This window comes from Durio zibethinus, chromosome 13, assembly GCF_047325235.1.
Source record: "Durio zibethinus cultivar Kanyao isolate XHJ-2024 chromosome 13, ASM4732523v1, whole genome shotgun sequence".
Taxonomy (NCBI): domain Eukaryota; kingdom Viridiplantae; phylum Streptophyta; class Magnoliopsida; order Malvales; family Malvaceae; genus Durio; species Durio zibethinus.
In genome coordinates this window covers 4737090-4754450 of record NC_143174.1, presented here as the reverse complement: position 1 = coordinate 4754450, position 17361 = coordinate 4737090, and the positions used below count along the sequence as shown (strand labels likewise).

Below are 17361 nucleotides of genomic sequence, written 5' to 3'. Positions count from 1 at the left end.
CAACTTCTAAGAGCTTCAAATTTTATAGGTTGATCAGGTTTAATAATTCTTTTATTATATCTTGTAACATTAAGAGATAAAATGTTTAATTAGAATTTCATAAAATTTTATTATTTTTTTAAGATCAAAATTTTTAATAATTTTTTATTACACTAATTAATAAAAATTTTAATAAAATTTTTATTTTTGTAATTTTTCTTAAACTTTCACAATTTCATATTTCAAAAATAAATTTTCAAAAAGCTATAAATTGTTTGCAGATCTTTCCTGAAATTTGTATAAAAGAGAAATGATAATTAATAATTTTATTTCTAAAAAATTTTGAAAAAAAATAAAATATGAAGAGAAAAGGTTGTAGTGCATTTAGTCTCAATCTTTTTCCATTTTTCTTCATTTGTGTGGCTATTTTACTCTTTCTTTACTTTTCTTAAAAGTGCACCCCTCATTGTGGTTCCAATCAATAGAGTAATTATGGATATATATTGATTTTCAATCAACCCAACTTTTACATGCTTTTTCTCTTAGAATATTTTTTTTCATAATATTGATATTTACTTATATATCCAAAATTTAAAAATATAGATGTAATATATCATAAAATATATTCAAATTTGATATTTCAACATTTCAAATTTTTTTTTGAAATATTTAAACTCAAAATTATCTAAATTCAAAATAGTTTAAAGACAGATTTAATTCAAATTCGTAATCATCCAAATTTATTTTTAAACTTTAAAGTTATCAAATTTTCATTTAAAAATTAATTTTCAATATTTATTTTAACTTGAGCTAAAGATAATTTAGCTAAAAATAATTTAAATATAAAATAACTTGAACTTGCCCATTTGTCAATTTTATAAACAAAAATAGCAAGATATATGTATAATATTGAAGAAATTAAATGATTTTTTAAAGAAAATAAAATTTGAATAATGAATCTTTGACTTTTTGTGTAATTAAAAAAAGTTTTTATGTTTTTTTCAATCCCATTATATTGAAAAAAATTAATTTAAAATTCATCTTTAAAATAATGACACATGCTTTTTTATATATTTGATAAAATTGACAATAAAGTTTTTTAATTTCACAAGCTAGATTAAAATAATAACACATTTTTTTTATATATTTAAAAAAATTAATTTAAAAGAGAAATGGGACAATGGCCATAGTTTTAATCTCATTTATAAAATTAAAAAATTATACTATCAATATATTAAATAATTTTTCATAAAGTAAATTGAATTTCATACCAAAATATGTTTGTTTTTATCACCATGGCCTAGGTCAAAATTTTTTTCGTGATAAAAATTTTAGGTCAAAATTTTTTTTTTGTTAAGAAACTATTTTTTTGTATAAAGAGGGCCTCGATCATCGGTCAATTCTGTTGTTATTTGTTTTATATTTAGTAGATTTGCTATAGAATAACATTAAATAGTAAAAATGAAGTTTTATTTAATTTTAAATTTATCAAATATTTGATTAATCTAAAATAAATATTGCATTTTCTTACTTTACGGTAAATTTAAGTTATATATATTTTGGCCACAAAATTAAGTTATTTTTTAAGTAAAAAACTAGATATTATTTTGATAAAAATTTTTAACATTGTACTAATTCAAAATTGAATGTAACTATTATATTTAATGGGAGTAAAATTAAAATTATATAGTTTCATTATCAATGAAAGTCATGTTAGAAAAAATTTTCACTTCAAAAAAGATAAATATATTTTCTTTTTTATTCAACTATTTTTTAATTTTTTACTTTACAAGCCAAATTTTAATATTTAAAATGAGAAAAAAAATATTTTGACTTGAGATAAAATCAAAACTAATCGTACTACCAGGAAAGAGGGAAAAACAAGAAATACACAAAAAAAAAAAAATCATTTTTATCCTTTTCGTATGGGAGGGAAATAAAATAAGAATAAAGACGGCAACGGGCAAACGGAACTCGGCCAAGCTAAAGAAATTCAATCAAGTTTGACTAAGATTTTACTATTTTCTGTCACAGTAAACATCATTTCACTGTCTTTTCTTTTCTTTTCTTTTCTTTCGCTTTACAACTTTCTCAGCGACCAAACAGAAAACTCAACAAAGAAACAAAAATTTACAGCAAGACGAAGTAGGAAATTCAGAATAAAAATATTTGTGCGTATTTAGCATTATCTACTCTGTTTTTTTTTAAACCTTTTTCTCTTTTTTTTCCTCTCCATTTCTATATTCTCTCTCCTTTGCAACTTGTAATCAGATCATATGTTACATTTTCCCTACTCTTTCCCATTTTTCCCCGTTCACTTTCCTCCCAGATTTTCTCTCTTCCCAAATACCTCTCTGCCATCACTTACCATCTCATTCTCAATTGATACTTTTCCTCACTTTTTTTTTTGAAAACTTTCACAGGTTTATTTTCTCCATATTTGCTTTAGATTTCGATTATTGAAATTTCAAAAGAGGTGTCACAAAGTGAAGTAAGATTGGAGTTAGTGAAATTCTCGTGATGGTAGAATCCAAAATTTTCGGAGATTGGGTGGAATTTGAGAGGTTGAAGTTACGGTTCAGCTGTGGAGAGGCGCAGAAAGTAAATGATTGTTTGGATGGAAGGGTTTGGTTTTGAAAATGGATGAGTTTATTTTAAACATTTATTAAGTTTTTTTTTTTTTTTTTTTAAATTTTTTCTTGATCCCTTAACTTTTGGGGGATTTAGGGGGTCATTGTTTTGGTTTAGTAAAGTGTAGTTTTGGTTATGTCAAGAATGGATAGGATGGCTTCCGATCTTAGCAGAACTGGCCCCGTCGAACGAGACATCGAGCAGGTATTTTTCTTTTGCTGATTTTCTTTTGTACGTTAATTAGTGAATTGATTTTTTTGATTTTTTTTCTGATTATTGTTTGCAATTGCTGATTTGATGCCTTCTATTTGGGGAGGTTTTTAGGAGTGATTGAACTGTTTAATGATTGTTGAGTGATGTGTATGAGTAAATTATGCTTAGTCGTAGGAGCAAGTGGAAACAATAGTGGAATTCTAGTTGTAGCTTGAGAAAGGTGAAGCCCCATTCGCAATTCTCAGCTTATTTTAACTGCAATTTGCTTTTGTAAACCTTTTAGTGTTGGACTTTTGAAATGTGAGTAAAGAGGGGAAACTAGCTGATGTTAGTATTGCATTGGTTGAATTATCGTAGAATTTGTTAGTCATCAAGTAGCCAAAGCCACTCTTGTGACAAATGATTGGACATACCATTCACTATGTGCCCTAGGACTGGTGAAAGTTATCTGCATTTTATCATGTTGCTACTTTACTTGCTGCACTTAAATCAACAACATAGATATGCAACTTGAGTAATGATACTTCTTGGCTGATTAGTGTTTTCTGTTTCACCATTCATAAATGCTGGAGCCGGAAGTGATAAATACATTGAGCGGCCTCTATGCTTACCATTTGAAATGTTTAACCCATCAGTGATCCTATGTATGACATACATTGGTACATGCAGTTGCATTTAAAATATGCTAACAACTTATGACATTTGCCTGGTTTTTAACAAGTCAATAATAACTACAATCTTATATGGCTAATGTTCTACTGCAGATGAAACTGTGTTTGAAAGACCAGAAATAATTTTGTCTACTATGAGTAATTCAAATACTTCTGCAGATTATTTATTCTTGGGTAGTTGAAATTAACCACTAAGTCAATAATTCGTAATTTGATATCTAAACATAGATCAATAAATGGGTACTTTCATATTCTGTGTCTCATCTTTATCCGCAAACCTTCATGAGAACTTTCATTTATCTCTGGATCCTTGAAGTTCCTGTTCCAAGATCTCTGAAGTGTAGGCTGGAGGTACTTGTAAATGTATGTATGTTTAGTTCATGATAAGTTGGAAAAATAGATTGCTTAGATTTTGAGTGTTGGTGTGGTGGTGCTTCAGTTAAGGTGGGAGGTAGACTGAATTTGGCTTTGGTCAAAGGGGACTGCCCCTTCCCTTGCTTGGAATTTTGTCAGTGGGCCTATCATGCATTAAGTGCTTTAGTTTACTATTACAGCCTTTTCCTTTTCTGAAATCTCTAAAAATTCTTTTTGCCCTTCTATTATAATGAGTAATTTTTTCTGAATAATTTGATGATGCTTTGGATATTTTTCCTTAAATTTTAATTCTGCTATATGTAAATTCATCTTGGAGCTATAATTATGTTTACCTCCTGCAAATGCACTAAATATGCCTAAGTTAGGTTATTAGATACTCTTTACAACAGGCCATTACTGCTCTGAAGAAAGGGGCATGCCTGCTGAAGTATGGAAGAAGAGGGAAGCCAAAATTTTGTCCCTTCCGCCTTTCGAATGTAAGTTTGGCCCTTTTTCCAGTCACATGGTTGAACCTTTTACCATGTTTCTTTAAAATGTATGTCTGTTGTAGAGCATAATTTTCTTTGTTATCAATCATCCTCTATTGGAGATGTGAGTAATATTTTTAGCATGTTCAAGCCAAGAACAAGCATGTGAAAAGTATTTTTTAGCTATTATAGGTGATGAAATATGGAATGACTAGTATTATATAGAGGAAAATCAGGTTCAAAGCTGCTGATAATAAGACTAATCATAGTGCCAATCTGGTAAGTCCAAACTAATTTTGTGTAGAAATGAGTCTTATTCTGCATGATAACCTTTACTTTGCTTACAACTATTTGGTCCTATTCCTTTGTCTTTGGCACTCTTGATCAAACACCTGTATAAGATAGAGGGAAATCAGGTTAAAAACTGCTGTTAAAAAGACTATTCTTATTTCTAACTGCCAACTTGGGAAATACAAACTATTTATACTCAAACAGGAAGTAAACTATTCATACAGTTGTTTATAACTATGTTTGGCTACCCCTATGCCTTCATCACTCTTGCTTAAATGGGTTTGGTGAGACAACAGTCCACGTGCCATCAGTACAACTCATCATTACTTGTTCTTGACTCATTACATAATAGTAGTGGTTCGTTCACTAGACTTTGGAAAGCCCTACTTTGTAAGGTAATAAAGGGAAATTGAAATTTAGGGATGCCATCACTTATTTGTATATGGACATCTATGATATCAGATATCTTGTCAAGACTCAAGAGAATAAGTTACCTTTGTTGAAAATATTGGTCGACAAATACCCCAAAATAGCATATTATGGATTGCAAATGCTTGAGATGAACGTCTGTTTTTTTTAGTTCAGAATTGATATGCTGGAATAATTTTAAAGAAAATAAGGTCCTAAAAGATGGAGAAATCTAAATTCCGGTGCTTTGTTTCCACTCTTTGACATTTATGCTGAATGAGCTAATAGGACCATTGAATAAATCACGTCTAAATTGTGGGTAATTAAGTATTTTCTATTGAAACACTTTTATTTGTATCGATTAATTATGCTTCTGTTTACTTGTTTTCCTCATGTTTAACTTTTTGAGCAATTTGACAAGGAGAGAAACATAATCCATTGATGGAGAAAGAAAACTTCAATGTGTTATGTATCATACTGAAGAATAGAAAAATTAAATTAATTTAACATGTAAACTGAATTATTTAAAAAGAGTACTTATGGGTGTAACATAAGTATGAAAATCATGGCAACTTGTTTCAGTTTATCCTTTTGCTGCGGATTATTGAATTATAATTTTAGTACTAAAAGTCCTAAATTTTGATTGTTATTCTGCTTTCAGGATGAGTCTGTTTTAATATGGTTCTTGGGGAAAGAGGTGAAACATCTTAAACTAAGTCATGTGTCTAGAATCATATCTGGGCAGCGCACTGTAAGTGGTTTTCTCTAGAGATGGTATTTTATGTGTGCCTACTTTGCCATGATTTTGACAATATTTAGAGAGTTGGTTACATGCCTATAATATGTGATTAAAACATAGAAGAAAAGTCTGTTTTGTCTGATATTTTTAATTATTTTCCTTCTCTCTTCTATGGCAGTAATCATCATTCATACTTTATTCATTGACATTTATTTCCTTAAAGAAACTTGAAACAATTGTGTAAACTTTTTCCAAGTTGATGTGGAATTGACTCCAATTGTATGAAATATACCATCTTCTATACTGAGGTGAAATTTAGTAATATTGTCGCTGAAGTGGGATCCTAGGAGGCAACCATTTAGTGTACTTTAGTCACATGGTCTATTTACAGGATCAATTCAAACGTACTTGTGTTTGGTGAGTGGAGTTTTGTCTCGCTGTATACAAAATTAATCCTTGTTAACAAATTTTAGGCAAAGTTGCAATTTTTTTGGTTAATAGAAGTTTGTTCTTTTTACTCCAATTATTGGCTAGCTCATTGCATGACAACTGCACTTGATTCACTATAACAACATTTTAACTTGAAATTATGATGATGTGGATGTTCTTTGTTCTTTTTCTTCCTATTTCCTGCTTGATTGTTGCATTTCTCATCAATCATGTTGCTTCTGCGCTTGGATCATTGTAGCAGAGTTAGTACAATTCCAAACTTGAAAGGTGGTGCTATAGTGGATCATGTGTTTTTATAAGTTTCTTCTGTGTATTAATTTGACTGTAGTGACTTCTGTTTACACTTTTGTGGTAGTCTAGTCTCCATTCATGTCTTGTCTGCTGGTGCTTTGATGATTTTGTTTTTAAAAAATCTTTTTATTTTTCTGCTAGTACTGATTAAAAATGGTCTATATGATCTCCCAGCCTATCTTCCAAAGATATCCTCGGCCTGAGAAAGAGTATCAGTCTTTTTCACTTATATATAACGAGAGATCGCTGGATTTGGTAAGAATATGCCTCTTTGTAAGCATGGCTTCTTGTTTATCTGATTATTTTTATGTACCTCCTCTGCTGTGTCTTATACAAATAGCTAAATATTTTTTTTTATTTTTATTTTCTGAATAAAATCATTTACTAGATTTGCAAGGATAAAGATGAAGCTGAAGTCTGGTTTAGTGGTTTAAAAGCATTAATCTCTCGTAGCCATCAAAGAAAATGGAGAACAGAATCAAGAAGTGATGGCATTTCTTCTGAAGCAAATAGTCCGAAAACCTACACACGAAGAAGTTCACCTTTGAATTCTCCATTTGGTAGTAATGATAGCTTGCAGAAGGTATGCTTTCAATTTTTGTCTACAGAATCTGCTTTCTAACACTACAAGATTTTGAATTTAAGATCTTTTTCTACTTAAATTAAGGATGGTGGTGATCACCTTCGCCTTCATAGTCCGTATGAAAGTCCTCCGAAGAATGGCCTGGATAAGGCATTTTCAGATGTAATATTATATGGCGTTCCTCCCAAGGGTTTTTTTCCTACAGATTCTGCTAGTGGTTCAGTTCATTCTTTGTCTTCGGGAGGATCAGATAGTGTACATGGTCACATGAAGGCAACGGCAATGGATGCTTTTAGGGTTAGTCTTTCAAGTGCAGTTAGTTCATCAAGCCAAGGGTCTGGTCATGATGATGGTGATGCTTTGGGTGATGTTTTCATCTGGGGTGAAGGCACTGGGGATGGTGTTTTGGGTGGTGGACTTAATCAAGTTGGCAGTTGTGGTATAAAAATGGATTCTTTACTGCCTAAAGCTTTAGAATCTGCAGTTGTACTTGACGTGCAGAATATTGCCTGTGGTGGTCGACATGCTGCCTTGGTAACCAAGCAGGGGGAGGTTTTCTCCTGGGGAGGGGAATCTGGAGGTCGGCTTGGGCATGGTGTAGACTCTGACATTTTGCATCCAAAGCTTATTGATACCCTCAGTAATACTAACATTGAGCTTGTGGCATGTGGTGAGTACCATACATGTGCTGTAACACTTTCTGGTGATTTGTACACATGGGGTGATGGCACATATAATTTTGGTCTTCTTGGTCATGGAAATGAAGTAAGTCATTGGGTGCCAAAACGAGTGAATGGGCCCTTGGAGGGCATACATGTCTCGTCAATCTCTTGTGGGCCCTGGCATACAGCTGTAGTAACCTCGGCAGGTCAATTGTTTACCTTTGGTGATGGCACATTTGGTGTTTTGGGTCATGGAGATCGGAATAGTGTTTCATTACCAAGGGAAGTGGAATCCCTGAAGGGGTTCCGCACTGTGCGAGCAGCTTGTGGAGTGTGGCATACTGCTGCAGTCGTTGAAGTGATGGTTGGAAATTCAAGTTCTAACAACTGTTCCTCGGGGAAGCTATTTACATGGGGAGATGGGGATAAAGGTCGACTTGGGCATGGGGATAAGGACACAAAACTTGTTCCTACTTGTGTTGCTGTTGAACCAAATATTTGTCAAGTTGCCTGTGGACACAGTCTGACAGTTGCCCTTACAACATCAGGGTATGTCTACACTATTGGAAGTCCTGTTTATGGCCAGCTAGGAAATCCTCAAGCTGATGGAAAGTTTCCTATCCGTGTTGAAGGAAAGCTTTCTAAGAGTTTTATTGAGGAGATTTCTGCTGGTGCTTATCATGTTGCAGTTTTGACTTCTAGAACCGAAGTTTATACTTGGGGGAAGGGAGCAAACGGTCGATTAGGTCATGGGGATGCTGATGATAGAAACTCCCCAACTTTGGTAGAAGCTCTGAAAGACAAGCAAGTCAAAAGTATTGCTTGTGGCACTAACTTCACTGCAGCAATCTGTCTGCATAAATGGGTTTCGGGCTTTGATCAGTCCATGTGTTCTGGTTGTCGCCTCCCATTTAATTTCACAAGAAAACGTCACAATTGTTACAATTGTGGACTGGTCTTTTGTCATGCATGCAGCAATAAGAAGTGTCTTAAGGCTTCTATGGCTCCAAATCCGAACAAACCTTATCGTGTATGTGACAATTGTTTCAATAAACTGAGGAAAGCCATTGAAACTGAGGCGTCATCTCAATCTTCTGTAAGTAGAAGAGCTAGCATAAATCATGGGACTAGTGAATTTGTTGATAAAGATGATAAGTTGGATTCCAGATCTCGTGCACAACTTGCTAGATTTTCATCGATGGAATCCTTGAAGCAAGGAGAAAGCCGATCAAAGATAAACAAGAAGCTAGAGTTTAATAGTAGTCGAGTCTCACCAGTTCCAAATGGAGGCTCCCAATGGGGAGCACTTAATATTTCTAAATCTTTTAATCCGGTATTTGGATCATCCAAGAAATTTTTCTCAGCTTCTGTTCCTGGATCAAGAATTGTTTCTCGTGCAACGTCACCAATATCGAGACGGCCTAGCCCTCCTCGTTCAACAACGCCAACCCCAACTCTTGGAGGCCTCACCTCTCCTAAAATAGTCGTGGATGATACTAAGAGGACCAATGATAGCCTTAGTCAAGAGGTTGTTAGATTAAGAGCACAGGTACTTTTTTCTTTTGTACTTCTCTCGTTACTTTTGTGGAGATTTTATTTATTTGTATTTTCAAGTAAGGTTCCCTTTGATTGTTGTTCTTGCTCCTTGTATTTTCCTATTTAAATCTTGTTTCTAAGAATTGCTAAAATACAAAAGCAAAAGGTAAAAGGCAAAATCATCATTGATTAAAAAATAGCAAGTGATTAAAATGCAGCAGCAATTCTAACATAATTATTCTGAATACAAGTATGAAAGAGATCAAGAACATAAATTTTGTAGTCCAAAAAAGATTACATTTTTAATTTGGCAGGATATTTTACAGTTTTTGAAGGTTTACTCTTGTTTCCTTTATCTAACAACCTTTTTTGACTTGCATTATAGGTTATTCAGTGTCTATACATTATGTCTTACAAATCTTTATCTCTCAGGTGGAGAATCTTACACGTAAAGCACATCTTCAAGAGGTTGAGCTGGAAAGAACAACCAAACAGTTGAAGGAGGCAATAGCATTTGCGGAGGAGGAGACTGCAAAATGCAAAGCAGCAAAGGAAGTCATCAAGTCACTTACTGCACAAGTAAGATGGATTTATGTTTGTTTGTCTTTCATTGATATCTATTTTAAAAAAACCTTTAGCCCTATATCTCTGCATTGTAACGCGAATGAGTAATCATTGCTTTGAACTATAATTTTGTGTCCTTTGTTGTTTTCTTGGTTATATTAAGTCATTTCCCCCAGTTTTTATACTCTGGTTTCCTCTTATTTTTGCCTGAAGCTCTTTTCTTACCTTTATAGGTAACAACTGAACTGAGCATGTGGCAAGATCACAAGAATGCTCAAGTTCAATTATGCTTCACTTTTGGTGAATTATTTTTCCTTGTTTTCTGGTTAAACAAATAGGTGGCATGTTCTTTGCTTGTAAATCAATACAAGATTAACTTTAGAATTTTTAGTTTCTGAATCCCTTCTTCTTGTTCTTTTTTATTATTATTATTATTTTTTCACGTTTCTTTTTTGTTTTCTTTGAAGAAGTTGGAATTACACAGGTTTTCACTGGATAACATATGGAAGCATAATGCTAAACTACTGCTCATATAGATTCTATATGTAATTTTTAAATTGCACATTAAATGCATTTGTACTAAAAGTATTATCCATGATGCATAATGTTATCCTTGCATTATATTTTTCTTTCTAACCTATTGTTTAGATACTTGCTCAATTAATGCTTTCAGCATGTCTTTTTACTAATTTGATATTTGATATGCTGAACAGTTAAAGGATATGGCTGAAAGACTGCCCGTTGGGGCTACACGGAACATCAAGTCGCCTTCATTTACTTTATTTGGCTCTAGCCCTGCTTCCAATGATGTATCTAGTGTTTCAATTGACACATTGAATGGTCAAATAGTGTGCCAAGAACCAGATTCAAATGTATCAAGCAGCCAGTTGCTTTCTAATGGATCCAACACTGCTAGTAATCGTAGTTTGGGCCATAACAAACAAGGCCATATTGAACCAGCAACTAAAAGTGGAGGCAGAACAAAAGAAGGTGAATCTCGAAATGAGAATGAATGGGTTGAGCAAGATGAACCTGGTGTGTATATAACACTTACCTGGCAACCAGGAGGTGCCAAGGATCTCAAGCGAGTTCGCTTCAGGTATGTTATGCATTACTCTCTTTGGTAATTCTAAGTTGTGAGACAATCTATCTGAAATAGTGGGGAATTGAGAGAGATTTGGTGGAGAGGACATTTCTGTTTGTAGTAAGCAAAATCAAATAAGATGATATTAATATGGGAATTAAGAAAGTGTAGATAAACAGCTCAAATTAGCCTGATTGTCAGCTTGGGTTTGACATTTTCTAAACATGTGAAAAATCAACTGATACCCATGCCGGACTTTTGTAAACTGCTAAATAAACATAAGCTTTGAATTGTACTTTGTAAATGCATCCCTAAGTGCCAAGCTTGTAACCAGTGTTTGTTTCCTCTGCACTAAGTTCGTGGAAACAAAATTAGGTGATTTTCGTTCAAACTGTAATACTCCCACAGCCACACACGAATGCATACTTCACGTCCTTGACATAACCATGTCTGTTTAGACCTCCCTTGATTGGTGTAACTATCCAATATTATATCTTAATTGACTCTTAGAGATGAACTTGGTCATGGTTATATTGAAGAGAAATTAAATGGTTTCCAAACTTTGAATGCAGTCGGAAGCGGTTCAGTGAGAAACAAGCAGAACGATGGTGGGTAGAGAACAAAGCAAGAGTATGTGAGCAATACAATGTCCGCATGATTGACAAGTCTAGTGTTGGTGTTGGTAGTGAGGACTTGGCTCATTAACACATTGAAATAACCATATGTACAAGTAATAGTCTTTTCACGATTTTGGTCCTAATAATTGGGATCTCAATTGATCAATTGTATTTGGCTTTCCGTTGTTCATCAAGTGTTGAGGGAAGCAGAAATGGCTGATGGTACAAGTGAGATAACTAGAGAGGTTGGATTGGGTTTCTTTTATTTTTTTTCCCGTTCTATATTTTTACTTGATTTTACTTCATTTTTTTGCCTATATGTACCTTGTGTGGGAGGGATTGAGGGTGACAAATGTAAATTCTAAGTAGGTTGCTGGCTCTTGTTGGAAGCAGCTGCCATGTAAATTCATAAGCAAATGAAATCTGCAGTTTTACCAATTTTCTTTTGATTTATATAATTTCAGTTCAGGCTTGCTAAAATCTGTTGCCATTTACATTTATGGGCAAAATTGATTTTCAGATTTGTATTTTCCTATTCTGCCTCATCTATAGTTCTTGCTCCATACACCGTCACTCTGTTATTTTCTGCTCGACCATTCATTTTATCGTATAACCCCATGGAAAGATTTTTCATTAATGTAATTTAAAAAAAAGTTTAATGATATGAATGTTTCTTAAATTATAATAATAAAATATTTGGTGTAGTATTTAAATTATAAATTTATTAATTAAAATAATTTTTACTCATAGAGGGTATTTGATTCAAAAAAATTAAAAAAATTATTTTTTTTGAATATGGATTATGAGTATTTGATTCTTATGTTTAATACATAGATATTCGATTTTCAAATAAAATGTTAAATTTTTAATAATATTCAAAAGTTTAAAATGTCAGATTTTTAACAATATTCAAAAGTTTCGAATTTAAAAATTCAACTTTTGCTATAATATTTTATGACGATAAATTGCTTAAATTTTACATTTGATTTGAATAAAAAATTATTTTTTTATGATACTCTTTTAAAAAGCAACATCTAGCAATGAAATTAATTATTTTAAGTTAATTATGACATTTATAACAAATAAAACGTAATAATTATTTTTTGTGTGATTTATATTTCATATTTTTATTATTGCATTTTTTAAAAAATATGTAGAAATTATTCTATATGTGGCTTTGGTTCAAAGCCTATTACTGCATTTTTTTTAAACAAATGCAGATACAACGCGAGTTTATCAAACTTTTGTTGCTTTTGAAACTTATTTTATATTTTTACGTAAGTCAGTGGCTTAAACTGCAAATTTTCACATTCTTTTGTCTGTTGCAGCATCTTTAGTCGAGTCTGATAAAGAAACAGATGAAGAGAATTACCTTCTATGGAGATTAGAGAATGGTGTTGCATTGGGCTCAACTGAATTTCCAAAAGGTGCTTGTATGCTTTGTTGCTAACATATACTTGAGTTTCTCGAATATTTCTTTCATGTTCTTAACTTTATTTTTACAACGGCTAATCTTCTTATTTTTGTTTCTTCAACTTATTATGAGATGTTCCACCTTCCTATTCAGAGTTGGATCTATTTGTCTGGCCTATCTATTGTGACATTGTCATTATGTTTTTTGGGGGGAGTCAATTCCCTTTGAATACAATTTCACAGGCCTAAATGCAATTAGCTTTGATAAGGGATTTAGGGGGTTATTGTCTTCGGTTTCTTGGCAAAGCCTTAGAAGATATTAAGGTTGGGGTTCGACCTTAGCCTTTCCCTCTCTTTTTTGTTGTAGGGCTCTACTCTCCTTAATAAACAAAATAAAAATAAAAATATGGGAGTTATTCGCATACGTTTGCTTCCTTTAAAGTTTTTTGATAATAACGAGAAAAGTAGTCTTCCTATGGACTTTGATAAAGTTAATTATCTTGCAATAATTAACTTAAAGTAATTTTTTAAAAGGATTAAATACTGCATTTATTTTAAAATAAACACAGTAATAGTTTCTCATAATTTTTTAATAATATGTTAAATGATTAATTATTGTATTTTTTATATAAATATAGTAATTATATAATTTAAAATTTTTAAATAAATCAAATGCTGCGTTCCTTTAAAAATAAACATATTAATTGATCACTATTTTATTTTTTTATAATTGATCACTTGAATACTGTATTATTTATTGATTATTTTTTTAACAAAGTATTGTATTTGTTATATTGTTAAGGATATTATAATAAAAATACATGATATAATAAATTCATATTTCTTACAACCAAACATAAGAATCTGAAAATAAGATGTCATGAAAATCATACTTTTTTCTGGGAATCACACTTTCTCATATATCATATTTTTTCTCGGAATCCAATGTTCTACGAATCAAATGCCTTCATAATGTGATTAGTCTCAGAGGATGACATGTAATAAACAAATAATCCTCTAAATATTATATTAATTAATAAATTTATAATTCATGAAATATATTAAATATTTTTAAAATTTAGATTTTAGATTAAATATTTTATTATAATTTATATACTATTCGTGAACATTTCAATGATTAAAGTTTTTTTTTAAAGTTTTTAATTTATATGTTAAAAAGATAATGTTTATTATAATTAATTTTACAACTCAATTCATGCCAATGATAAAAGTTTTTCATTTTTTTTTTTAGATGAATCACTATCATTGAACTAATATTATTATCACTTAGAATCATCCAATTCTTACTAAATATGATGATCTAATGGTGTGATTTGGTTGATTATACGAAAATATCAAACCGAATCAAAGTATTTTGGTTTCTAAACTTTTGAATTCAAACCAAATAAATTACAATAGAAACTAAACAAACTCAAACCAAAATCACTTGATTGGTTTGATCTCTTATTTGATATCACCTTTTAATAAAGTAAATTAAATCATGAAAATAGAAAAAAAATCATCCATTAGCTTTAGAGAGTGTATTATAGACAAAAAAAAAAAAAATCTCATCCAATATCTCTTATTTCATATTAATATAAAATTTTAAAAACCTAAAAATAACAAATAAATGCAAAAACATGTGACAAGTGTACACAAACTAGTTCTAATAATTTTTAGATAAAAATACTAACATATAAAAAACTTATACAAATAAATAATAAAATATTTATATAAATATAAATATTATTATATTCTTATTTTTAATTTGATTTCCAATTTAGATTGATTTCAAAATATTATGAAATCAAATTGAAATCGAAATTTCAAACCTAATCAAATCAAAATAATAGTTAGGTTTGATTTTTTGATTTTAACCAAATAATGCCCAACCATATATAAATTATCATAATCTTTTAAAATGATCACTTCATATCAAATATGATTGAATTTAAAATTATTAAAAATTAAAAGAAATTCAAATCACAACATTGTCTTAAAAAAGTCTTAGTCAAATTATGCTATTAATCCCTGTACTATACATAAAATTCGAATTTAGTCCCTGCACAATAATTGTAATATTAAAAATATTTATACTTATCACTATTTAAAATTATTGTCTAATTTGTGACGGTTGGCTATTTACTCCATTAAATTGATGATGTGGCATATTGATTACGTGATGTGTCATTGACTTGGTAACATGGATAAAAATGCTAGGTGATTTGGGCTTTTTTTATGACATGAATTTTTCACATGCCAATCTACTTTACTTAATATCATCAAACGATTTTAGAAAAACCTAAAATTTTTTACCCTTTTTCCTTTTTACTTAAAATTTCCTAAACCCATTTTACCAAAAAAAAAACCCTATTTCATTGAATCCCAAAATTTTCTCTAAAAATCAAAATCCATTCAATTGAAACATTTGAAGGTAACAAAATTTCTTAAAGCTTCGAACGATTCAAAAAAATTTGATAATTTGTTTACGCTTCAATCCAAAAATCAATGTCCATATTTTTTACCCTAAAGAGTTGAAGAAGAAAAGACAACAGAAGAAGTTGTGTAGAGAAGAAAAAGGCAAATAAAGTGAAAAAAAGTATAAAAAAAGAATGAGAAAGGTGAATATTCGAAAGAATTGAAATGTGAGTATTATCTAGATTTAAGGTTTTTTTAGATTATTATATTGCTTTTGTGTTTGGAAAGCATGTGTTATCCTCTTTGTGGTCTAGTGTGCTATTTTGTTTTGTTTGCCACTATTGATGATAATTTGACATAGTAAAAATATGTTTGTCTATTGCTTACATTGTTTAGATGATTTATTTTGGTCATAAAGGTTTAAACATGTGCATAATTATTTTTTTAATGTTAAGGTTAAATTATGCTATTAATCCTTGTATCGTAAAATACATTATCATCTAAAAACACATTATGCCATAAAAGAAGGTCAAACTATTTTCAATATATGACCAAAAAACACATTATCATATGATGGTGTCTATTTTTATTTATGGTCAGACACAATACAATATGTGGTCACAAAGTCAAGTTAATGTGTTTAATTGGTTTCATTTGTTGTTTATTTTTATTTGATAGTATAACATCTGATGGGTGTAGAGCAAAATATCATCATGGAGGAAAATTTGTAAAAACATGAAGAAGAGTTCGATATGTAAATAGGTTAGTAGCAAAATATGATGAAGATTGTGATTGTATGTGTTATTGGAATATATTAGGTACAATCAAGTTCTTAGGTTATGATTTGTCAAATTTGACGAGAATTTATTATGATGAGGGTAGAAAGACATTAGATAATGAGTTGAAGTTATTATGTGATGATAGGAGTGTACTAGAGATGGTTGACTAATTAAGAAAGAATCGAAATGTGGATATATATGTAGAATAGTTAAATAAAAACATTAAAGATAAAGAGGTGCCAGATGCACTAATTGAACCAATTGAAGTTATTAAGGTTGGTGAATCAAGTAATGAAGTTATGATTCTAACTGGTGGTGCAATTAATGATGGCACATGTCATATACCTCCTAGACTTTTTAAATCTAGGTTAGAGAATTTTCACAGTGACATAGAAGTAGATAATGTAGGGGATCAAAGATGTAATGTGACTAAACATTAAGAGGTGAATGTAGTGAATGTAGATGAACATACAGTGGATTAGGGGATGATTGTTACTAGAGGTGCAGAGGGTCATGCAAGAGTTGAAAGGGAACATGTAGGGGATGAAAGACTAATTTTTAATAAAGATACAAAGAAAGATGCAGTGGTTGAGAAGGAGTTTACATGGGATGAAGGATAAATTGGTAGCAAAGATATAAAGGGACAATTAGGGGATAAAGGATAAATTGGTAACAAAGATACAGAGGGACAAGTAATGTATGGAAAGGTATATAGAGGGGATGAACGGATTAGTGCTGTCAAAGTTTTAAGGGATTAGGTAGAAGAAGAAGAGGAAGATACAATGGATGACACTAAAGGACATGTGAATGAGAATAAAAGTGTTTAAGTGAATTTGAAGAAGAAAAGTTAGTCGATGTGACTGTTGATTCAGATTTAGATAATGAGTTTGAGGTTGTAAGGTAGAAGTTAAAAGAGTATGTTGAAAGGAAAAAAATTCTTTGAAACTTTAAGTGATAAGAGGGATGATGACGATGATGATCCTATTAGTGTCCCTATTTAAAATAGAAGATGTAGTGGCTAATGTTCTAGGCCTAATCTAGATTTTAACAAGGTTAGAGAGTATGAAAATGAGTATTTTGATTTATCAAACCCTGATAGTTTTAGAGACATTAATGGATCTTCAAAGGATGATGCATAAAGAGTATAGTCTAGCAATAGACATTAGAATCCAAAAGCACCCTTCACTTAT

General features: G+C 31.0%; 1 protein-coding gene across 3 annotated transcripts; it reads left to right on the top strand.

Annotated features, from left to right (window-relative positions):
• The first annotated feature begins 1944 nt into the window (after window positions 1-1944).
• Window positions 1945-11999, top strand: LOC111303911 (PH, RCC1 and FYVE domains-containing protein 1-like). Of its 3 annotated transcripts, none has more exons than XM_022900422.2 (9): window positions 1945-2814; window positions 4259-4345; window positions 5697-5786; window positions 6690-6770; window positions 6904-7098; window positions 7183-9309; window positions 9729-9875; window positions 10574-10959; window positions 11517-11999. In XM_022900422.2, exons 1-9 carry the CDS (start codon window positions 2746-2748, stop codon window positions 11647-11649), a joined length of 3315 nt encoding a protein of 1104 aa, XP_022756157.2. In that variant the 5' UTR covers window positions 1945-2745; the 3' UTR covers window positions 11650-11999. The 3 variants fall into 3 exon arrangements, with proteins under 3 accessions (XP_022756157.2, XP_022756156.2, XP_022756158.2); XM_022900421.2 differs by having other exon boundaries at window positions 2062-2814; window positions 4235-4345; XM_022900423.2 differs by lacking the exons at window positions 4259-4345; window positions 5697-5786 and having other exon boundaries at window positions 2634-2814.
• The last annotated feature ends 5362 nt before the right edge of the window (window positions 12000-17361 follow it).